The 25,953-nt window shown below is 35.0% G+C and overlaps 1 protein-coding gene across 16 annotated transcripts in view; it reads left to right on the top strand.

Moving 5' to 3' along the window:
• The window catches only part of BCAS3 (BCAS3 microtubule associated cell migration factor), a 718,021-nt gene that overhangs the window by 322,905 nt on the left and 369,163 nt on the right, over positions 1-25,953 (top strand). For 9 of the 16 annotated variants that reach the window (XM_063799111.1, XM_063799112.1, XM_024350535.2 and 6 more), the window contains 2 exons: positions 14,715-14,865; positions 25,710-25,754. In XM_063799111.1, the coding sequence (XP_063655181.1) occupies positions 14,715-14,865; positions 25,710-25,754 (196 nt within the window). The remainder of the gene's footprint in view (positions 1-14,714; positions 14,866-25,709; positions 25,755-25,953) is intronic. The other 7 variants (XR_010153059.1, XM_063799122.1, XM_063799115.1 and 4 more) reach the window with 1 other exon arrangement.

The following is a 25,953-nucleotide window of genomic DNA, read 5'->3' on the forward strand; positions in this document are numbered from 1 at the left end:
TTCCATTGAGTTAACAAACAGATCTTGGATTCACTTCTGCAATTCTCTAGAGTTCCTGCAAGTGTCTCCTTTCCTATTAACTTGTTCATCCTCAGAGGGGTCATCTTTGAGTCACAGCTTTTGGCATCTGAATTCTAGATTCTGCTTTTTCTAAATGGAAGTAGTTGATGAGACTCGGAGACCTTTGTACAAAGCCTCTCATTTCTTGGACTTGGAGCCTCCATATTTCAGTAAAGTGCTTTTACGAAACTGGAAGTATCACTTTTCTTTTTAGCATCTGTATGAGGCATTCCTTTTACCACTCAAAGACTCTGTTTATAGCTTTCATTTGATGGTTTATTGTAATTTTAACTTATGTTGATCAGTAATCTTCTTGATACAGACCACATCACAATTGTAAATACAAAGCAACCACACATTTCAGCCTTATATAGTTTCACCTACTTAAGAGAATCAATGATAATGTGATGTTTCTTGACTTTTCTTTCCACATCACTGTTTACTTGTGGATTGAAGTTTCCATGTGCATGTTTTAATTTTTGCCAAGAAAAATCAATCAAGTGCACTGTAGCTCTGCTTTAGATTTTATGCCTCATATGACATAGAATATATAAATAGTATAAACATGTTAAATGGAGAAAAATCTTGTGGGGGGATATCTTAGTTTAGTACCTGGATTTTTATTGATTATGTGTACTTTATTGTTTTAGCTCAAATGCAGTTTTGTTTTTCATTTGTTATTTTCAGATTTAAAGTTTTCCTGGTGAATTTGTTTTCTCAAATTCTTTTATCACCTTTTTTTAAAAAAATGTTGCTGTAGCACTCTGCTAGTTTTAACATTTACTATTTTCTCAAGACAGAGCAGATGAGTTTGTTAGGGAAAGTGGATAGAAAAGAGTGACCTCATAATACCTTCCTGAAAACAAGATGCTTTCATTTCAGAATCATTAATGGAAGAAGCTATTAAATGAAGATTGTACAGTTGTTGTTTTTAAATAGGTTTTTAAAGAGAAGTTTTAGGTTCTCAGTAAAATTGAGAGAAAGGTATAGATAACATAGTTTTGGGGGGAAATAAAATTGCCAGTGGGATATCTTTTAAAGGAAACCCGATATTATATTGCCTCTAAATTATACTTTAAAATTTAGTGCTATGAAAATTAATTTAAAAATATTTTAAACCTAAATAAACTCTATGTAGATATTTTATATTTTTGTGTATTTCATTTTGGATATAACACATTTCTTTTCTCTGTAAGTTTTGCCTTTAAATAAATGCCAGATGATGTAGTTATCCCTTGAAACTAATCCGGAATTTCTTCTTTGCTTTTTACTGCTTGTGGAAATATTTTTTCTTTTCTATGTATTTTTTACATGGGCAAATCATAAACTCCAGATTTCAAAATAGTTTTATTTTTAAATGGTTAATGAGACATGCCTCTAGAGGGCAATATTTTCTCAACTTTTCTAATTGTAATCAAGGCAACCCTGGCATGAACCTGAGGTACTAGGGATGTTAATGTCTTATCAGATCTTAAATAGCCTTTCTTCCTTTTTATTATGTTTTCTGTGATTTATTCTTCAACGTCTTCTTAGAGAATTCGACTTTGGAAATATATTACTATCAATTAATATCCTTTCTGAGTACTACATGCAGATACCCAGTTCCTCTGAGTGAATACCATTGAATGAATAGAGGCAAATTTTTTAGTTATATCATTTGAGTATGTGGGGTCATTATGCTAAATGTTTTTTTATTCTCTATGTGTTGCTATTCAGGGACTTGTTATCTGTATACTTTATAATATCAGAGTGATTAAACTTCATTTTTGAGGCATTGAGGCATTATAAGGGCTAATAGTTATCTACTCTTTTCTATTAACATTGATTGGACACTTACTGTTGTTGTTTACCCTTTAAATATAATTTTTATTTTTTATCAAAGAAATACATGCATTTATTATAAAAGTCAAGTATATAATTTTATAGTGAAAGGAGGCACTTTTTGGCCTATCCTCCCCACTCTCGGGTGTCATTCCCCAGAGGCGTCTTCTTTTAACTCTTCTGTTTTTTTCTCAGTTGGTTTTTTTTGGGCCCTTTCCTGGAAATCCTATTACTTGAATAATGTATCTTCTACATTGAGCCCCTAATCTTCTTGTCTATTTTCTATCTTTTTTTTAACTTTATGAGAATTTCCCCAACGTATGTTTCAGTCTTCTTGTTGCATTTTTATTTCTGCAATCTTTTTAATATGATTTTCTTTGAATGTTTTTTTATTATCACACCCTTTTCTTATTTTATGTGTAATATTTTTCTCTCTTTAAGAGATCGTTATAAATTTTGAAGCTTTTTTGTGCTCCTTTTATTATCCCCTCCCCTCCCCTCCCCTCCCCTTCCCTTCCCTTCCCTTCCCTTCTTTTTCTTTCCTTTTTTTTCTTTCCTTTCTTGTCTCCCTTTCTTTGCCTTTTTAAATCGAGACAAGGTTTTGCCATTTTGCACAATCTGGTCTCGATCTCCTGGTCTCAAGCAATCTGCCTGCCTCAGCCTCCCAAAATGCTGGGGATTACAGGTGTGAGCCACCAAGCCCATCTGGAGCAGTGATTTTCAACCCTTGACTGTCCATTATACTTAAGCTAGATAGATTTGAAAAATACTGAGGCCTAGACTTCATCAGACTGATTGAACCAAAACACTGACCTCAGTGATGGGGAATCCTTGATGGATCATTGGCTGATTATTTTTATTTTTACATTCTATTATTTAATAATTCATTTTTATTTTATTCATTTTTATTCAGCTAATCAACAAATCAATACTAAGGAACTGATTGGAAGCTTTTTGAATGTGGGAAGGGCATACCGCCTTATAGGTATCAGTGGTCTATCAGGTAGGAATGCCATTTTATTATCATACCTCAAATAGTCACTATCCATAGGTCTTTTCACGTACACTGGTCAGTTTTCCCACAAAGAAATTCTTCTATCCTCTGTTCAGGGTGGGGTTGGGGTAATAGAGAGTTTCTGGCAATAAACTTAGAAGTTAGTTTTCAAGGAGTTGAAGGAGTTAACATTATTTTTGTCTAGTGATTAGAATAACAAAAAGAGGATTTGGAGAACCTGTTTGCATTTGATTATTGTCTTACTTCCCTAGTTAGGAGGACAGTTAAGTAAGAAATTCTGGTCTGGTTCCACTGAAATAAAAATATTTCTATGGAAATCTGGAGATGGAATTTTTAGTTGCTGAAGTGAATGAATGTAAAAACTACTTATTCAGATAAAGAAGTGCAAATGGGTAGAACAACAAATTTTGGGAAAAGAAGTGAATGTTCATTTCCTTATGTACTTATCAAAAGGAAGATCTGAAATGTGTTTTTTTTTTTTATTTGGAGAAAAATTGGAGAGGGAGAAGAGAGTGAGTAGGCTTCTTAGGGTTTGTAGTAGCCAGAGTTTGAATGATTGACCCATATGAACAGATTTAGAAATTATCAGACTTGAGAATAACAGACATGAATAGTCTTGAGGTTGAAATCTGAGCAGGAACTAGAAATCTGCTAGTTGATAGTTGTAAACTACAAAAGGACAACAAGACTGGGATCAGAGCTATACCAGGATTATGCATAGAAGTAGAAATTTTGATGGTTCTTACCATGATGAGGTAAATGATATTTTGAATTTGGAGGAGGATGAGAAAAGGAAAAGGATTTAAGGTTCATTGAAAGAGTTATTAACATTGGATGATGTGTTTTTGCAGGTGAGAATATTGAAGCTAGAATGAGGCACAAGAGGGAAATTACTGTTTCAGAATGGACCAAGGTGGAATTAACATGGGCACTGTTGTTGTTGGCTTCAGAAGAAATAGAGCATTCCATTTTCTGTGTTAAGAGCCATCTCTAGTAAGGAATGCTTAATTAATGTTCAATAATATTTCACTCTGGTCTAGTTTTGGAGCAGATTGAAATGTGTCTATATTTGATAAAACCATAGATGAGGGAAAAAATACCATGACAGTACTGATAAATGAATATACTTTTCCGGCAGTGCTCCAGCTGATTAGGAAAGTGTTTCGGCTTGACAGGGAATTACAGGGAAAGAAGAGTCATTATTTCTCAACTGGGGATGGTCGTGGTATCACTCCTCTTTGTGGTTCTTACTGTCAAGGATCTTTTGTAAAAGTAGGTTTTACGTACGTAGGTAAAGTCATAGGCATACTTTTGGAAAAGTAAATTTAGAAGAGAAGGGCTTGAACTATTAGTATTCATGTGGTGTGCTTAGTTTGATTTTTTTTCTTTTTCTTTTTTTTTTGTAAACTGTTCCACAAATTGTTGATAATTTAGGCAGCTAAATGGAGTATTGGTTTCCTGTTTTCATCTTGAGGAAAATATGTAAGCATATTTTGATAGATATTTAAATGTTTTAAAACTGGAAATAAAGTATATGTGAATAGAAAAGGTTTTATCTGCCCTGTTGTCAAAAATGCTGATTTGGCCCTTTCGTACTGTACTCCCATCTTTGTGTGGTTGTTATAATCTGTTGCTCTTTCCCATCTGAAGGAAATGCATCTTTGACACTTCTCATGACCTGAGTCATGTTGCTGAAATAGAGCCAGAAAATATCCTTAACAGTCATGGGTAAAAAGAAGGAAGGCGTCCGTGGGTTGGGGCGGGAGAATAGGGGACCGTGGGGAGAAGAGAGTCTTTGCTCTTTCAGTTTACATCATTTTGATTTTTAGGAAAGTTACTTACATTTTGTGGCTATACTTTTTTTTTTTTTTTTTTGGGAAAAAATTTCTTTTTTTTTTTTCTTTTATTATTATACTTTAAGTTTTAGGGTACATGTGCACAATGTGCAGGTTAGTTACATATGTATACATGTGCCATGCTGGTGCACTGCACCCACTAACTTGTCATCTAGCATTAGGTATATCTCCCAATGCTGTCCCTCCCCCGTCCCCCCACCACACAACAGTCCCCAGAGTGTGATATTCCCCTTCCTGTGTCCATGTGATCTCATTGTTCAATTCCCACCTATGAGTGAGAATATGCGGTGTTTGGTTTTTTGTTCTTGCGATAGTTTACTGAGAATGATGATTTCCAATTTCATCCATGTCCCTACAAAGGACATGAACTCATCATTTTTTATAGCTGCATAGTATTCCATGGTGTATATGTGTTGTGGCTATACTTTTTATTCAAGAGAAAATGCTTCGATTTTATATTAAATTGTTCCTTAAGTGTACATTCTTTAATGTATAGGTATACAAAGTACATAAAGATAAGTTCTGCAAATGTAAAATTAAATAGTTTTGAGTTCTCCAGATCTAAGAAAATACACTTTAAATCTTGCAATTAATTCTATATTTCATCTTCCTACAAAGTGTTTATCTCAGAACCAACTTCTGATACTTCTACATCTTGTATGTTTAGCAGTTTAAGTAATAAAGTCACATTTGTTGAAACAAGAAGATAGGATTCTATATTTTTTCCATCTACAGTAAAGCATTTCTATTTACTCTGTTGATATACAAAATTCATTGTGAGGTAAAGATGGGAGAGTTGAGTATAGGGTATTTTCAAGAAATAATTTAATGAAGACTTATACTTTGGGGAGCACATTTCACCTCAGACTTGTTCTAAGGGATGTTAGATTATGGAGCCTTAATTCAGGGATTTTTCATTAGGCTAAAACTCCACTTTTGAGCACTTAGTGTCAGTACTATATTTGAACTTGATTCAGAGGAGTGGGAAATTTTGAGGGTGCTTTAATATGATACATTTAGAAATAGGTTGAGGCTTAAGGTCAAAGATGTTTTTTAAAAATTTTTATTTATACGTATGAAGAATTTACTTTCTTCCCTCTTGTGTTAAATATAGTCTTTTTACTGTTATATTTGATTTTTCATTGTTGAAGGAGTGTCAAACTACAATCCTAATAAGTAAAATGAATTAAAAATTGCTAAACCTTCTTAAATTTTAAGAGCACCAACTCTTAATAAACTTTCTTCATTCCAAAATCTTGGAGTGCTCTAAGAATAATAAGTAATGAACTTACCACTTTGAGGGAGGAGATTTTGTTCATTTAACTTACAAGTTTGGGTTGACTCTGTGATTGAAACTTAATTGCATGAAACTTTTCAGACAGATTTTTTATATTTCAGTAGAATTCCTCACAGCTAGTTCTATTATTTTTCCCTTTGTGTTCTTGCATTTTATAAACATTGTTTCTAACTGTTGATTTCATCTCCTTTTCTAGGTAATTTTTGCCTCCTAAGTTTTCGATATTCCTTGTTCTAGGCCCACCTTGTTACCTTTTGGAGTTGTGTCAACTATACTTGCTGTACTTAGAATTTTAGCAACAGGAATTATTTCTTTATGACTTTTAATTTTTAGGCATCAAATTTCTAAATTTATTGGGTTTATTTTAGCTTTAAGAAAAGAAAAATACTTAAATTTGTATGTTGTAGTAGCCAACACATTCAGATAATAATTAACAGATGATAATGGATTCACAATAGAAAAGGAAAACTACCTAGCAAATTATTTATTGGAGTATTCGTACATAAATATATACAGTTTCAATTCTCCTGAAAGTACACTTTCAATTCTAGTGACATTTAATAAGCCCTAGGGAAAGCTCCATGCAGGCTACTTTGTATGTAGTGGGGAGAAGTGATGACAATATCATTAATAATCTCAATCCCCATCTTGTTTAAAAAAAAAAGAAAGATTGGATTCTTGTTTTCAAGTCCATTTTGTGGGAGATTTCTCTGATCTTCCTACCTTCTCACCCTTTCTCAAAGTACCTACAGTAATGTCTATGGTGACATGAACTTTTTACTCAAAGCAACAAGTGTTTTTGCTTGAAATGCATCAAAAATTGCAGTGTTTTTACTTCACCATCGATTACCTCCAAAAAAAAGTTATAGGCAAAATGAATCAGTGCCCACACAGGATTGTCCTTCAGCATTTTCTGTCTTTATTTGTCACCTAAACTGTTTGTTGTGTTTATAGTCTTTAAAAATGTGTGTGTGTGTGTGTGTGGACACACACACACACATAAAATTCATTTTCTTTTAGTGTGTGTTCTACTCTCCTTGGCTCCTGTGAACAAGCATTGCTTCCGCCCAGTTTGGTATGTGGGTCAGAAGGCACTGTTTCTCACCAGGGTGCTGCTGTTTCCTTTTCCGACTTGAGTAGATTGCAGATTATACTGGAACATGCCTGAGAAAAGGTCATAAAGGAGGGTGAAAGTCCTGGAACTGCAGCTGGGAAGCTTGACATTCTCATCTAGGAATGGGGAGAAGAGAGAGATGGAGAGAGAGACACACACTCCCATCCCAACCAAAAATAACCCACCTGCAGGAAATTCCCTTCTACACAGGGTATTTTTAATTAAATAACTATTGAGAGTTTGGTTGAAAAAACTTTAATGTTAAATTGGATGGCAAGCAAGAACTAAGCAGAGTTTTTAACTTTTCAGAGCCCAGATTTCCAGTGACTATTTCAAAACAAGCTACCATTGTATTCTTTGACAGAGTCAAGAAGTCAGAGCTTTTCAACTACAGAATTAACTTAGTTAAACTCCTTGGTATATTTTAGATTTTTATCCCTGTCAATTCCACAGGAAGATATTAAAAACAGTCCAAAAGCTTTGCTCTTCTGTAGAAGACAAAAGTTTACCAGAAAAAAAAGGCCCCGTAGAACTCATCATCTAGTTTTTATTTTTGAAAGATATGATGTAGGGAATAGAACATCTACATGATGTCTTAGAATAGGTAAAGTGTTGCAAAGAGGGCAAAAATAAAGGAGGTATTTGGGACTGGGGCTGTTTCCGTAGAATTGTCTTCTGAGGAGTGCCAGACAGTCACGTTGACCACGGGCTTCAGTGTGGCTCAGTAATCCAATTTCAAAATGCAAGAGTTCCAAATAGGAGACCCAAGACACTAGATGAGGAGCTTATATCCTAGAACAATAGTGGGTGTTGTCGATAAGTGTATGGAGAGGTGATGAGAACAGAATTTAATACAGTCGTAGGCGTCTAGAGTACTGAGTTATAGGAAGGTGTCTATTGTAAACCTTCAGAAAAGTGGAGTGCCTAAAGTGGATAAGGTCTGTGTCTGTGGTAAGAATAAGTGGGATGATATGTGGACCTCCTAATAACACTGCTCTTTCATAGGGCACCATTGCTTAGTGTCCTTTAGCTCTTTTTGCAAATGAAGCTTTGCCGTTTCTATACTTATCTCTAATACTCTAATACTATACTTACCTCATATGTCTAATGACAACAAAAGGACAGTGCTCTTTTTATCCTCCAAATGTTTCACTTGACCCACTTTATTCCATTGTAGGTCTTAGTTTCTCATACCTTCTGTTCCTAAAGAATCTTTCTTTGTCCTGCATTAACAATAACTTTTAGAAACCTGTAACAAAAATTTCTCTATCTCTCTGGTATGACACTCCTTTAAGGTACTTTCTGATCTACAACTATTATCATTTGATTCCTTAATGTTATTTTAACTGATTTTATGTCCTTTGGTTCACAATATGGTAAGATATGGAAATTTTTTAAAGGTAGAAAGGATGCAAATACATTCATTTTTTATTTTCCCTCTTCTTGTTTGTATCTCGGAAGAAAGACAACTATACATATGTACACACAGATACACTGATAGTAACTTTAATATTTAACATAATCTGAAATGTTCAACAATTTCAGTTTTGCTAGCTTCAGAGAGTTCTTGCAGTTGGCAGTTTGCCACATTCACATGTTCTCACATCACTGCATTCAGAAGCTAAGAATACCAACCTGGCAGCTTCTGCACAGAGGGTAAAGATAAAACAGAAGGGAGTCTAACTTTGCAGCCACATTACCTGGGAGTTGCTGCTGATGTCTTTTCCACAAATGTCCAAGTTTGTCAAAGCCCAGTAAATCTTAGAAAGTTTATTTTCCTTGTAGCATCTGTGTTTTATAATGGGTCTTTTAATTTGTTTTTACTTTGTCTGCAGGGATTTCTTTTGTCCGGAGTTTTCAGACTCTGTCTTTTTTTTTTTTTTTTTTCCTGTGGAAGTGAGTCTGTTAATGATGACTGGTTTGGGAATATGCCTCTCTGCAAAGCTGACCTGACAAGCTATTCCTCCAGCGTGGCAACAAAGCCCATTGTTATTTTCTCTGTTCACTTTTATCCTCAACTTAATCCATTTTTCTTCTGTGTTTTTATAGTATAAAATGTCTGGGAAAACATAATTTAGGACAAAGCATAAGTAAGATGGTATTTTGAAGTTAGCAAAACTTTTAGTAAACAGATCACACCATGTCATTCTCATATATGCAGACAGTGGAACTATGTGTTAGTATGGAGATTGAGAGTTTGTGTCCCCCAAAGTACACGTACCTGTAGATATCCTTTATCCAAAAGATACCAGGAAAAAAAGAGCACAAGAAGTTGTTTTCGTAATTCCTTTTTTTTTAAATTGCAAACTTTTAGAAGATAAACATAGAAAGTCAGTGGTTGAACCCGAAAGTGAATGGTTCTGGTGTAATGGCTTTGTATTGTAATATTAAAAACAATAATAGCAGTAAACAAAAAAGTGAAAGCAGAACAAAAACAAGACATCATAGCTTTAAACATCAAGGGATGTTTTAAAAATTCTGATTTTTAAATAATTTTGTATCCCCAAATAGAATTCCTGCTTTAACTTATTGAGAAACCATTTTATTGGAACTTGGGATTTCTTCCCCCCAAGAGAACTCCATCTATCGTGGGGACTGGTAAACCTCTAAAGGATCAAAGCTCTAGTGGATTTGGATAAAGACCCAAAAGCCTGAGGCTTATGCAAGTTTATCTATATAGAGTAAGCCCAAAAAACTGGGATGAGAGTCTTAGATGAGCTTATTTTCTCATGAGATTTTTGGGACTTCCTCTGTCTGCTTGTGCCAGAAATACTGTGAGAATATTCATTCTCATGGCATTTGTCACTTACAGGTCTCCTCTTAGCTGGAATTTGAAAGTATAATGGTGTGTGAAATATTTTATGTATCTCAAGACTTCATGCAGTCCACTACCAAAACTGCACTTAAATAACCTCTGTTCTTTTTCATTGTACTCATGCAATAAAGGAAAAAAGAGAAGAGTATAGTAAAGAAAGGTTAGTGAAGGTGATACCTTGTAACTCTCTTTGTAGATCTCAGAAATATTATTTGTATCTTATGTATTTCTGAGAGGTGAAGCAAAGAAAAAGAATAACAATAGACTTCATCTAGGTCCAAGGCAGACACTGCAGGTTTCTTCCTGCTGAACTTCCTTATACGAAGAGGCTTGAGGTTTAATGAAGAATTCTGGCTTGAAAATTTAGGCTTGATACAACCACATGGAAATGTCTAAAGATCTATTTTTAAAGTTATCAAGTCTAACCTCCTAGGCCAGTGAACGTGAGACTAAGCAGAATAGTGAAAGCCGCAGACTCCAGTCATCTGGCAACCTTCTGAAGTACTGAGTCCCCTCCAGAATTATTTTTTCTATAGATCATAGGGCCGTATTTTTCTCTACCTCCTGGACATGGAAATAAATATATTTCCTTCATTCATTCAGCAAACATTTATTGAGCTGTTAGCTATTAATGACTAGTAAGACACTATCCTCAGGAGTATAGGCAGCCTGGTGGAGTCTCCAGTATTGTGGAGGACAAATCTGGAGGTTTGTTAGATTCTAGCTGAATTTTCAAAGAAAATCCAAGACAGTGTAAATAGTGTAAAATCATTTATAACCAAAGATTTTAACACTAGGTCCTGGAAGAAAGGATTGTTAGGCTGTCTTGTGTAGTTATTTCATTTATTTATTTAATGTGTATTATTTACATGTCTGTGTCAGCTATTGAGATTTCTGGTCTAAGCTAGCTCTTTCATTTTACTAACTTCTGATGTTATTTATACATTTCTCCTGCTTTATTTTCTACTAGAAAAGCAAAATAAGAAGATAGAGATTCCTTCCTTTATGCTCAAAATTTGTATACCTTTTCTCCCTTTTTAAGTTGTCCTTTAAAACAATAATAAAAGTGACTCCTTACTTTCTGTTCCTGAGTCATTTTTCAGATGTATTTATTAGCATGGTTTTCTCCCATTTTTCATTTTTTGTTAATATGTCTTTCTGTAACATTACATTATGAACTCTTTGAAAGTCCCTTGGACTTACTCCTTCAGAATCTAGAACAGGGCCTGATACCAATAAGTCTCCAAAAGTGTGAAGTGACAGAGCAAAGATTGAGTGGAACTTTTGCTTGGCGCAGTATGCATCTTTGTTAATGTTTTTTCAGTGTCAGTCTTTAAATCTTTGTTCTCTGTTACCTTGATTTTATCCTATCATCAGTTCCTTTGCTTATGCCTTACAATCTGACTTTTCCACCTCACTGCTGAAACTACCCTACTGAAGACTATTAGAGTTAGCTTTTTCTCTGAGTTTGTCTTCTTAGATCTTGGCCTTATTGAGCATTTTGTTAATATACTCATTGTTTCATTAAAGCTGTGTTTATAGGTTGCTAGCCATATCCATTAATATGTAAGACAGACACCACCCCTACGAACATAAACATGAATGTAAAACCTACACAACTTACTTTGCTCCCTCAGATGTGCTGGTTTCAAATGGACTCTACAGCATAAACACAGGAGCAGGCTGAGAAGGATAGATCTGAAGTTCTTTGTATGCTATTCTGAGGTTGTCCTTTATCCTGGTGAGACAGTGAAGCATTTTAAGTTGTGCCTAGCTAAACCACAGATTTGGAACTTCTCAGTGAATCACTTCATTTTCCTAGACCACTCCTTTTATCTGTCAAATTCAGTGACTTCAACATCTATACTGTTCCCTCGCTGAAGAACTTAACCTAAGTTCCTACTCCTCTGGCTCAATTGAGAGGTCCTCCTAAAACTGAAATATTTTATCTGCCATAGTTAGAGATTCCTCACTACTCCTCACATAATGGCATCCCTTTATACCACTCTCCCCTCACGTTATCCTTCATGCCCAGAATATTCCTTCTCTCCTACCCTTATCCATATTTTGTCCAATTTTCAAAATCTAGATCATATCCCATTTGCCCTTTTCCTTGAGCCCTTTTCCATATAAAGTTGTTCCCATGTCTGCTTATCTTTGGTTCTTGGCAATTAGCACTTAATGATTCCTGTTTGTGCCTGTTAGACTGTAAGCTTCATGATAACAAGGAAAACAGTCCCTTACAGTGTTATCTTAAGCTAAGGCACTCAACAAATATTTGTTTACTAGTTGTGAAATACATATGATATACACAATTCTTAATTTTCACCAGCTTGTGACATAAAGTTGCAGTCTGATTTCAAATTCAAGTTAATATTAGCATAGTTGTCTAATAGCGATTTTGTAATTATTTACATCTATATTGGCCTTGAGAGTGTGATAATAAATTACTTCGAATGGCTTAACTATGAAGCAGTTTTTCTCATTTCTTCCACAAATATAATATTTTAATGTGATTTCCCTCTTCATATTTTCTACAAGGTTCTATGTTGTAGCCTAAATCATCTTGTGTGTATTGTGAATTCTGCCTTTTGTTATTCCTGCAACAGGTGTAGATGGCTTCTGTTAACTTTAATGTGTATTCTGAATTGGAAATTGAGGAGATAGAGAATGATTTATTTTATTTGCATGAATTTCTTATCTTTCCCCATATTTTACAAAAGAGACATTTATCAAAGGTTAACTTGATAGTTCTATAGAGTAATATAAAAGGATAGATTTGTGTCCAAGGAAGAAGTAACATTTGATTAAGCCACTATCCTAATTCTGAAGCCACTGTCATCTTGTTACGATTTTTTAGAAAGGCACTTTTGACTTTTCACTACCTCTCAGGCTACCATTAGATACTGTGTGGTAGTTCTCCCTCTATCCTGAATCCATGCTATTTTTAAAGCAGATGTCTTTTAGGATGTGTTTCAGAAATAAGATATTAATTAGGACTTTTGGGGGGATGCTTTTGCTGTGTACATAAATTTGTCAACTTAATTCGAATTAGTAAAAAAAAAATTATATGTGTGTTTACTGTGGTTATTTAAAAAATACCTTATCTATTGCTAACCACATAAATGGGGTTGATAATTTTTATCAACAGTCAAGAACAGTGATATAAAATTAACATTAAGTCAATAAGAAGTTTTTTGCATGAAAGAGTTGTTGGATTACAGGCACTGGCTTATTCCGTAACACAGAAAATTAGGTAATTTTTATAGTTTCTCTATAAACCCATCAATTAATAAGACTCACTAGAAAACTACAGTAATTGAGAAAATGTGGTATTGGTGAAAGGCTACACACATAGATCAATGGAACACATGGATCAATGCAGAAACAGAACCACATGTATATGGTCAGTTGGTTTTTGACAAACGTGGAAAGGCAATTAAAGGAGAAAGGATAATCTTTTTAGCAAATGGTGATGGAACAATTACACTTCTATATTAAAAAAATGAATACAATGAACCTCAGCTCTCACTACAGACACAAAAATGAACTAAAAATAAATCACAGTTTGCTTTTCCCCTGTCAAATCAACATTGCACTGGAAGTTCTAGGTAGGTCAGTGAGGGAAAAAAAAAAAAAAAAAAAAAAGGGCATCTAGACTGGAAAGGCAGAAGTAAAACTATCTGTTTTTTGAGGATGACATAATTATGTATGTAGAAAATCCTTAGGAATCCAGAAGACATTATTAGAACTAAGAAATGAGCTCAGCAAAGTTGTAGGATACAAGATCAATGTACAAAAGTTACCTGTATTTCTATACATTAACAATGAATAATCTGAAAAATGAAATTAAGAAAACAATTCCATTTTCAAATTGCATGAAAAAGAATGAAATAATTAGTAGTAAGTTAACCAAAGAAGTACAAAACTTGTACCCTGAAAACTACAAAACAACATTGAAAGAAATTTAAGAATACCTAGGTAAATGGAAAGGCATCCTAAGTTCTTGGATTAAAAGGTATATTATTGTTAAAATGGCAGTATTCCCCAAATTGATCTCCAGATTAAATGTAATCCCTATCAAAAACTCAGCTGGCTTTTGTTTAGAAATTGACAAGGTATGGGGGAACTAGCAGATTGTGTTGGATGTAAGGACCTAAGCAGGGCAACAAAATACTTTAACTGTCTTTAGAAAGATTAGGAATTCAGCCCTAATTCCCAAAGACTGAAATATGTTAATAATTAAGTCACACTTGGTGTTACCAGAATACTTCTTTTTTGTTTGTTTGTTTAGAGACAGGGTCTCTCTATGCCACCTGGGCTTGGAGTGCAGGGGTGCTATCATAGCTCACTGTAACCTTGAATTTCTGGACTCAAGTAATCCTCTTGTCTCAGTCTTTAGTAGCTAGGATGACAAGCGTGTACCACAATACTCAGCTAATTTTTGATATTTTTTGTAGAGATGGGGTCTCACTCTGTTGCCCAGGCTGGCCTCAAACTCCTGGCCTCCTGCCTTGGCCTCCCCAGGTGCTGGGATTACAGTCATGAGCTATCCAGCTCTCCAAGAATAGTTTGGTTTCTTCTCATCCACATAATTGTAATTCTCTTGGCATCAATTCTACCTTTGATGCCTTTCTTAAATGATTACTGGAGTCAGTGAAAACCCTATCGGAGATAGAGAACGGGAGATAGAGAACCTTCCTCAGTGATGCTTTTCTTTATTTTTCTCTTTGTAGGGAAACTGAACAGCCAAGACTCCTATAACAATTTTACCAACAACAACCCTGGCAACCCTCGGCTCTCTCCTCTTCCCAGCTTGATGGTAGTGATGCCTCTTGCACAAATCAAGCAGCCGATGACATTGGGGACCATCACCAAACGAACCGGGTAAGGCCTTAGACTTGATGCTTTTTTAACAGCTGTTTTATAGGGTGGAATGAATAAAAATAAAACATACTTTTTCTTTGTGTGGTTTTTATTATGTTCTTCATTTCCAGCTCAAATGAGACTTAATGGCATCAGATTAAGTACAAAGCATAGAACTTGCACAAGCATACTTGCACACAACCATGTATACACACATTCATCGAGAAAAACAAAACAGTGACAAGCTGTGAAAACTAGTATTGGCTAATCAAAAACAGATCCATCTACTTCGTCTTATGCTTACTGCCTTGTGGCTTTGCCTGCAAGTACAGTTTCATTTTCCTGGCTCTTTCGGGATTTGAAATGACTCCCAAATTTTGACAGATACAAATACGGAGAGAACCTTAGATGACAACCATCTTTTTAGTACTTTGAAAAAATCATCTATATTGAGATATAATTTACATATAATAATCTGTCATTAGTGTCAGGACAATGTGATGTCATTGGTACTTTTCAAAGCCAGTGCACTAAGATTTGGGCTTTATTTAAGATTGGTCATTAACTTCCTTAAAGACTTTTGATGACTCACTTGATTTATTTGTGCTTATTTTAGCAATTTGCTACCCCTTAGGAATATAAGATTATCACTTCATTAGGTTCCTGAAAATAAACTGCTAGGTCTATGATATCATTAGATATTCAATTGTATATTAACACTGGGAATCCATTTTATATCAGAAAATATATGTCTATAGGCAAATTATTTGTTTTCCATAATGAGCAATCCTGAAGTTTAATCTAATTGGAAATGAAACAACTTTTTTACATTTCTGTATTAAAGTAGTCAAGAGAAAACCCTGTCTGGCCTCAAACAGTTCTCAAGTTCTTTCCAATGAAAGGAATGTATTATTTGGCTGCTATGTCAATATATCTTAATTTTGTTGTGCTCCGTATTAATGTGCTTACAGAGGTCACTTTTGTGAGAAGAAATACTCAGTAGTCTCAGGGACAAGGCCTTTGAGCTCCAGGTATCACCATAACATAGAAATTGACTCTGTAGCTAGGTGGAGTGGTGTTTGTATATAAAAAGATCCTGTTGCTGCATGCAGACATAAAATTGAGTCTGTGGCATTTGCTGTGTTTTTCAGCAAAACTTCATCCCAAATCAGACATCTTAAGGCACCAATAATTTGGTCTGTATATCTTCTTAATTTTTTTCAGCTTTTTAACTCCTTGGGCCCAGGAAAGGTATAATTTTAAATTGGATTTCAACTTTCTCTTCCTCTGTTAGTTTATTTTAAAATAATGTAAGAATAATGGCTGTGAATAATGAAGAGGTTATGTCCTTTATATTCACAATTAGGTTATTTTTTCATTGTATATTACATTCCTGGGATGTAGAATCAAACATGGGACTAAATCTGGAATCATAACTTTAAAGTTTCTTTTTTACTTACTGAAGTTAGTCAGTACATAATTGTATCATCTTGATTCACTCCAGCATTGTACAATTCTCCAAAGTACTTACAAATTTTAGCCTGTCTTTTCTGAATCTAAGTGAAACCATCCTCAAAATTGTTTCTCTGTAATTTAATTTTATATTCAGAGTGAGGGAAATTTAAGAAGGTTCAAAAGGCTCCTGGAGTCATAAAAGCATATTCTGGTGCTTTGTTTCTGGTGCGTGTTTATTTAATTTTAACAAAAGAGCTGTCCTGTTTTATAATGCAAAGAATTAGCTCTCTTTTTCTAATGAGCTTCTCCAAATATATCTCTGAAATAGTAACTGAAGTTTAGTGCATAAAATGATATGATGTTAGAATTTAATTCATAATATTTATGGTGAGGGGTAGGAAGTGAGTCTGCTTTTTTATGTAGTATTTGAAATTTTCCATAAGAAGATAAAATCTCTTGCTTTCTTTCTCTCTCTCCCCCTCTTACAACCCGATTTCTCTCTACACTGAGATGAATAGAAACTGTTAGTCATTTGGTGTCCTCCTGTGTTACCACACATTATGAATTTAGATAAAATTCTTATGTTTCCTTTTCTTACAAAAATTTGCTCTCTGTTCTCAGATTTTTGGAGCATGTATTCTGTTGCGTTATGAACAATTTATTAATAAGGGAAGTGTTATCAATTTGAGTTATTTTATGTGCTTTGAAACAAATGTTAGTTAAGATACTTGTATCATATTGTTTACTAGGCTTTGTATCTCAATTTATACCATTTTATTTCTGCCATAGTTTCGAATTCTTTTTTAGCAAGCCTTCTATTGAAGTGTTTAGAGAGAATAATTGATACTTGCCCCACAATGAGTACTAGCTTTTAATTTATTTGTGACATAGTTTCAGACTTACAGAAATGTTTCAAGACTAGCCAAAGGAATTCTTGTCTACCCAAATTCCCCAATTTTTTTTTTTTTTTTTTTTGAGACGTGGTCTTGCTCTGTCTCCCAGGCTGGAGTGCAATGGTGCGATCTCAGCTCACTGCAGCCTCTGCCTCCCTGGTTCAAGTGATTCTCCTGCTTCAGCCTCCCTAGTAGCTGGGATTACAGGTGTGTGCCACCACATCCAGCTAATTTTTGTATTTTTAGTACAGACAGGGTTTCGCCATGTTGGCTAGGCTGGTCTTGAATTCCTGACCTCAAGTGATCCACCTGCCTCGGCCTCCCAAAGTGCTGGGATTACAGGCATGTTACATTTTTGCAGCCTTAATATACCCTTATCCCTACATACTTCAATGTGTAATTTCTAAAGGCACAGACATTCTCTTATATAACTGTAGTACAGTTATCAGAAGAAGAGATCTTGAACGTACTTCATTAGTTTTTCTTAATTCCACATAATTGTTGTCTATAATGATTTTTCTACTTGTAGTATAGCTTTAGTGTACTACAAATTACCCAACCTACTATTCCTTTTTTCCCTCGCCATCTACTATTTTTTATCCCTTCCTATTAATATAGAGTACAGTGACTGATAAGACTTTGATGATAGTGGTCGGTCATACTTGACTGTTGCTAGATGACAAGACTCAATATCTTTAAGCCAGAGGTCCCCAACCCCTGGGCCCCAGACTGGTACTAGTCCCTGGCCTGTTAGGAACTGAGCCGCACAGCAGGAGGTGAACAACAGGCGAGTGAGCATCACCACCTGAGCTCTGCCTCCTGTCAGATCAGCATCGGCATTAGATTCTCGTAAGAGTGCAAACCCTATTGTTGTGAACTACACGTGTGAGGGACCTAGGTTGCACGCTCCTTATGAGAATCTAATGCCTCATGATCTGAAGTGAAACTTCCATGAAACTATTCCTGGTGCCAAAAAGGTTGGGGATCGCTCCTTAAGCCACTCTCTGAAGAGTTTGTTGATTATACCTGGAAACTACTATTGACTTTTCTGATTGTTCTTTTACTATAAGTTATCTAAAATGTTTAATCATAAAGTTTTCAGAATATATGGTTTGATTATCTTAAAATTTAATATTTTCACTAAAATACATGTATTTTGCCTTGTCAAAAGTAATATTTGATTCGTGAGAACCAAATATATTCTGTGAATTTTCATTTTTGCTATATTCTGAGTTTTGAAGCAAATCTCAGACAATATTTCATCCCATTAGCTTTCATCCTATTAGATTTTAAAGGCTATATTTATTTTATTAAATTTTTTTTACTATGACAAATTCTTAAGACTGGAGTTAGCTAATTTCCATTAATTATTGGCATTAAATTGTATTGTATTTGCTGAGAAATCTGATGGCTCCATTAACGTCACCAGGGTGATGAGCATATGAGAGTTTTCATTTTCCATGTCTCTCTTTATTCTGGAAATTCTCATTTACTCAAGCTTTGCTTTTATAAAATTCCTTTCCTAGTATTTTTAAAATAAAATCAACAAGAAGTATTTGACATGGATTATGTAGAAAGAGAACACAGAGTGACCCACTTATAGACAGGTAAATTATATTCTGTTTTCAATATACCTGATAATGTAGTTGGTAAAATTATGTACTTAGGTTAGATAAGTTTCCACTTCATCTATGTCCGAGGTATTTTGCACATGGTCATAAAATAACCATAAAGTGTTATATTTCTAAAGTAGAGATTTCTAAAGATTTCTAGGATCCAGTAATTAAATACCCAAATTGAGATAGAAGCCTCAACTTAAACCTTAAGGGGACAAAACGTGTGTTTACCATATTCAACATCTGCCTTCTTATGTTTGCAAATACATATGCCTGAAAGCCTGTGCAGTGTCAGGGACCATCTGTCTCACTGCGAGACATACATGAGGCCAGTAGAACTACAAATAGCAGAAGACAGATGTATTTACACCTTCTTGTTCAGTACCTTGAAGCAGCACTTGGAGGTAATAAGGCCTGTTTTGGCAACAGCTGCTGCTTAACTCTGTGACAGTATACATTGATGGAGGTAAAAGAAGTGTTAGACATTATTTGGCTCCAATAATCACCCATTCAAACAGACTCTGTTTTCCTTCAGTTTAAGACTGGAGGTTTAAAAAGTCCCGGTTATCATGTTCTTATCATATGTAAGTAAGAATAGTTCTCCTAATCTATTAAAAGTGAAATTAGGTGCTAAGAGGTTGCACCATATCTTGGATGTTAGGTTTTGTAGTAGGGATTTATTAGCAGCATTTCATAGATGTTTGGCATTATCAAGTGAGTGAGCAAGTTTTAAAAAATATTTTCTATGTAACAATTCACAAAAAAATGTTCATCAATGAGCTTAATTTTATCTGCTTAAATCTAAAATTATTTATATTTCCAAATTATTTTATGGACACAAGCAGAGAACAGTAAATTTCAAAAAGAAGTCATGGTAGGTAGTTCCATGGGAATAAAAAATATTAAAATTGAAAATGAAGTTACTTCCTTGCTCTTACTAGGTGGAGCACTTTTTGTGAAGTAAACATGGGATGATTTGCTCTCTTGTAGGTTTCCTTTTCCTTAAATGGAAGTAGCTCCTCATTTCTTTCCCCCTCCCCATCTTTATATTTACTCATTTCATTTCTTCTCTTTTCTTTTGAGACAGAGTCTTGCTCTGTCACCCAGGCTGGAGTGCAGTGGTGTGTGATCTCCACCCACTGCAACCTCTGCTCTTGGGCTCAGGTGATTCTCTTGCCTCAGTCTCCCGAGTAGCTGGGACTACAGGTGGGTGTGTGCCACCATGCCTGTCTAAGTTTTGTATTTTTTGTAGAGATTGGATTTCTCTATGTTGCCCAAGCTGGTCTTGAACTCCTGGTCTCAAGTGATCCAACTGCCTTAGCCTCCCAAAGTGCTGGGGTTATAGGCATGAGCAACCGCACCCGGCCATGTTTATTCATTTCTTTGTGAAGATTTAGGTGGTTATTAGGAAGCTTCAGATGCACCCTGTAGAAGTAGGTTAAATAATGTAGTGGAAAAAATATGGAATTAGGAGTCTGAGGCCCTGGCTTCTTCTCATCTGGGTTCTGCCACCTATTTGCCAGTGTGTCCTCGGTAAATTTCTTCACCTGAAAAAAAAAAAGTTTATATATATGGATTATAATCTTTTAATCCTTATCATGTATGAGTTTCTACCAGTTCTTTGGTCCCATTTCTAAGCCTCAGGACTGTTGAGCAGCCATAAGCCAGTGCTGATGAGCTCAGGCCCCACTTAGAAAGCATAGATGCTTTTAAATGATATTAAATGGAAGCATTAAATAGCATTTATTCAGACACATCCGGTTGATATTTGTAGACCAAATCTACCATCAGACTTGGCTGTGTGAGTAAATGATATTGGCATATAGTAGGCCTTGCAGAAGAAGGTCTATTCCTTATTTTAATTCAATTAGGTACACCTTGGCTCAGTTACACAGTTTGGCCTGAGCCTTAAACTTTATAGGCAAAGTTCGGAGAATTAAATTGGAAATATTTGGAGAAAGACCCACTAGATACAGATATAATAGCTTGGGTAATTCCCCACCTCATGTTTCTGCCTTATGTAAGTACCAGTTCTTCATAGCTAAGCAATGGATGTTTGGTTCTAGATATTAAATAATGGACAATGTATTTTCATTGGAGTATGTATGGATGTGACTACACATGCAATATATTTAACATAGTTTGAGTTCCAATTTTTCTGCTAAATCAGTGGAGTACTTAAACCACACCATACTGTAAATCTGGGAATTTTTTTTGGATGATGTCTACTATATACCATATCTATATTTTTTGTTTGTTTGTTTGTTTTGTTTTGTTTTTGATATGGAGTCTCGCTCTGTAGCCCAGGCTGGAGAGCAGTGGCGTGATCTTGGCTCACTGCAAGCTCCGCCTCCTGGGTTCACACCATTCTCCTGCCTCAGCCTCCCGAGTAGCTGGAGGCGCCCGCCACCACGCCTGGCTAATTTTTTTGTATTTTTAGTAGAGATGGGGTTTCACTGTGTTAGCCAGGATGGTCTCATTCTCTTGACCTCGTGATCCACCTGCCTCCACCTCCCAAAGTGCTGGAATTACAGGCGTGAGCCACTGCGCCCAGCCTATACCATATTTTTAAAAGTCAGCAGGCATAAATTTCTACAGAAGTTTGACATTATTTATGTTATGTTCATCTCTTTTTTTGCCACATATAACAGAATTTTAACATTATCAATGTTTTTTTCCTAATGAAAAGTCACCCAGGCTCAAGTGCAGTAGTGTGATCATAGTTCACTGTATCTTCAAACTCCTGGGCTCAAGTGATCGTCCCACTTCAACCTCCTGAGTAGCTGGTACTACAGGCCTATATCACCACACCTGGCTGATTTTTAAAATGTTGTGAAGAGATAGGTCTTGCTGTATTGCCCAGGCTAGTCTTGAACTCCTACCCTCAGTCTTGCCTTAGCCTCCCAAAGTGCTGGAATTATAGGCATGAGCCACCATGCCCAGCCTGCTAATGAAAATCTTCTAAATCTTGAGTTTATCACTTAAAATTGGGTATCATGTGTATCTCAAATTAGACACTTGTCTGTTTTAGCTTCAGTTTCCCCTACAGATCAGTAGTTTACTACCAGTAATACGATAGGTCTCTTTGGTAGGGAGCAATTAAAATTAATGAAAAATTCAAAGTATAACTTAAAAATGATATTAGGAATAATTTACTGATATGCATGTGGGAAATGCAAGTTCACTTCAGTTGTTGTTTTAACAGAGGGCACACAGAATTTAGAAGTCATTAGCATCCCTAGAATTTATTTTTAGAGAAATATGGCTCTGCTTCAATATTTGACACATAATGTTGTATAGCTTTTTCTCTGCTTCATCTCTGTTTATTACATTTAATATTTATATGGGCTCATTCTGATGTCTGTTCTGTGGCAGTGCCTGAATTGTCTTAGGACATGATTAATTGAAAAATAAGGTTTATAGAGTATGTTTATAAAATTTGTCTCTTAGATGCCACGTACTTCTTTAACTCTGGAGATGATTGAACAGAATTGTTACTAATACCTTTTAGCACTAGAGTCAGATTATAGAGGATTGGAGGATTTCAAATCAAATCTAGTTTTGCTTTTTTCTCATATTAAAAAAATTCTTCGTATTTACCTTGTTTTCAGCTAGTAAGATTGAAGACTTTGTGGTACCATGTGGCATTCAACAAAATGAATCAGTTGAATGACTTACATAGTGTTATGGTATATTATAAAACATAATTCTTTCCTATCTTCTGGGAGTCTCCTGAAGAAACCCTTTGAGAACTAATGGCCAGGTCATTTCACGGTGGCCTATATATAAGTCTGTAATATTTCTGGATTTTTAGTCTCTTGACCAGATTTTCCTGAGATTTGAAAATCAGAATTCAGCTCAAAAAGGATATAATTATGACAAATTGAGTAGGTTTTATATGGCAGGATTGTTAAGCCTGCTAAAATTTAATGGTGATTGGAAAACACCAATTATTCAAGTTTGAATATAGTAATTTGGGTTGCCTGTGTTAATACAGAGAATATTTCATTCAGTGTACACTCCCACTCACATCATCTCTTTTTCTTTCCACTCTCATCTCACTTTAATACAAAACTATAGCTGTGAACTTTTGGGAGGAGAGAGTGAAGTCATAGGTGAAGACAGCTGGATCATGGATTTGTACTTTGTGACTTTATATTTTCATTCCTTTGCTACTGAGGAAAGATGAAGCAGGCACATTTCAAAAGAACAGCTGACACTATCCATACAAAGACAGTAATTACGTCAGTCACTATAATTCTTTGGAGTTTGTGGATCTTCTTTTACATGTATATGGCAGAGGTCTAGCTTGTAGGACTAGGCCAGAGGCAGATGAGTATAGATTTTATACATGCCAATTGTACATGCTAAACCAGGTTCTAACCTTGTCTCTCCAGTTCCCTTTCTCCTTGAGTTCTGTTAGCCAGTGAATCCTAGTTTGATTGAATTAGGATAACTTTAAACTAACACAAGTGGGTCAAATTGTGAATAGTGAACCTTACTGTATTCAAACTTAACAATGATGTTATTTATTTAGTACAGGCCTGTAAACTACAGTGTCTGAGTTTTATGGTGCATTTTAGGATTATGGGACAAGGAAGTAGTTGGAGAAATCTCCTTTTGGCAACATGTTACTGCCTGGAAAGGAAAATCTCGAGGTTTTTTTTTTTTTTTTTTTTTTTTAAGTTTCTATATTTTTCTTTGGCTAACGTATGTTTCCTTTTTACATAAAAGGAAACCCAAACCTGGAAGAAAGGTATTTACTGGCTCTACAGGTAGGGAATATCAGATGGTCTTTTGAATTTTTAGACACTTGAAGTTTTTGTTTCATTTTTGCTTGTTTGGTTTTTGCAGTCAATGGAAAAACCTTTTAAGTAATAAGGACTAAGTTAAACTTCTAAATTCTTTATAATAAATCAATATGCTGATGTTCTGGATGAGATGGGAGACTGCCCTGAGTAGGTACAATATAATGACATAAACCTGGACATTCCAGATTACAGTCACTTCTGTCAGAATCATTTGGACAATTTGGTTAGTTCAGGTGTCTTGCCTAATTAGGTGAAATTAAGAGAAGTTGTATACTATATGACAACGAAAACCTCTTCATTTTAGAGGTATTTGTAGGCATATAGAAATGGCGTGAACCATTCCTTTTCCTATCATTTCAGAACGGGCTCACTATTCAGTTGAGAGATTGTAGTCTTCAAGTAGTTTTAGTTATTTAAATCTGTGTTTGTCAAACTGCAAGCTGAGCTCTAGTAACATTTTGGTTTTGAGGTAATTAGTCATGAAATCATATAAGGAGATTATGGCCAACATTTTTTTTTCTTTAATGAAGAATAAAAATGCGATTCTGCCACTGGTTCTGTGGACCAGCAGCATTGCTGTTATCTAGGAGCTTATTGGAAATACAGAATCTCAGATCCCAGCCAGACCCACAGTGTTAGAATATGCATTTATCTGCATTGTAACATAATCTCAACATTAATGTTTATAAAACATTGAAATAAAAATAGTAACATTTATTACAAATAACACATTCATTAAATTTTGTTTCTGTCTTGTTTGTGTGTACTCGTGCACATACCAGCTTACACCTTAAAATGTATTTCTGTGGGTTCACAGTCAAAAAAGTTTAAAATCTACTATTTTAAATGTGGATGCTGACATCGTACCGCTGGGTATGTTCTTATTCTAACTGAGAGAGAGCTATCCTTGCTTGTCATTGGCATTGGCATCATCTCTAAAGTTTTGTTTTATTTTTTATCTATCCCATTTTTCCTTCTACCTCACTTTCTTCTAGTTATCTCTTATATGTCTCTGTTCCTTTCTTTGTATATAATGCGCTTCAAGCCTCAAAATTGTACTCACTGTCGTGAAAACATTTTTCTCAAGTTTTGCTTTGTGGTCAAATATACTCAGTTTACTGGGAAAAAAATTAAGGCTAATCAGCAGGATTTTTATTTTTTAATTCTAGAACCAATTTTGAAGAAGGAAATACCCACATTTTACCAATGTGCTTTTCTCCTCCATTTGTTATGATTTCCAAATGTCAGATGTTACAGTACCATTTGGTTTGGATATCATTAAATCACTCAGTTTTCTTTATGTGCATATGTGCATGGCATATCTTAAATGCTGGGAACAGAATTTTGAGAAGAAATATGTATAACATTGAAGTCCCAGTTTCCCAGTTGTATTTAAAACAAGTGATTGTAGCTTTAGTTTGCTGTGTACTAACCTAATCTAGTGCAGACCAGGTAAAGGAAGCTAACCTCTTAGACCACTATTAAGAGATATCCTAATTTCCTGGATTATGGCCAAAAATAGAGAAAAGTTATACTAGTTGTACTTAGTGTTTTTTCCTTTGACCAACAATATACAATTCAACTTACGACAAATAAGTAGCTTGAAAAATATGTGCCTCTTTCTGTGGTTCTGAGACTGGAACCAGTGAAAAGCAGACAATTCATATCAAATTTTTTATCCAGTCATCGTTAGCTAATTTTAACCATTTTGTGTCACATAGCTACACATTGGTTGCTGTTGATCTCACTCTTCTCCATCTGGTTATTCCATTTAACTTATACCTTGTTTTAAAGGGCTTCAGCAGTGAATTTTATTTTATTTTAACTTAGAAATACTACAGGGGTGCTCCAGAAAAGGGGGAGAAATAGAAAATTTTGAATCTCTAACTCTGAAAATTAAGGGCCTTGTTACTACACATCATTCTGTTTATTGGTTATATCAGACAGTATGTACAGCAGAATTGTAAATGATTACTAATTTTTTAGTTATTTTTATCCATACTCTATAACAGTATGATATACTTGTATTTGCTAATGTTAAATGAGTTTTTCTCTAATTTTTTGTGCATTTTTCCCCCTTTTCCATGAAGGCCTTATCTCTTTGGAGCGGGGTGTTTTTCCATAAAAGCTCCATGGTGAGTTCCAGTTCAGTCCCGCATGCCTCATTCATTTGCTGTACTCTCAAAAAGTAATTTGTTTTGTAGTTTTGTTTCCAGTTGCATGGCCTGATCACAGATAGATGCACCAAGTTACTGAATAATTTGTAGATGGAACATCAATGTTGATATTTAAGCTTTAGAAAAGTGGTTTTCTTGGTTTCACTTCATTCTTTAA

The sequence above is a fragment of the Pan troglodytes genome, chromosome 19, assembly GCF_028858775.2.
Source record: "Pan troglodytes isolate AG18354 chromosome 19, NHGRI_mPanTro3-v2.0_pri, whole genome shotgun sequence".
Classification (NCBI taxonomy): Eukaryota; Metazoa; Chordata; class Mammalia; order Primates; family Hominidae; genus Pan; species Pan troglodytes.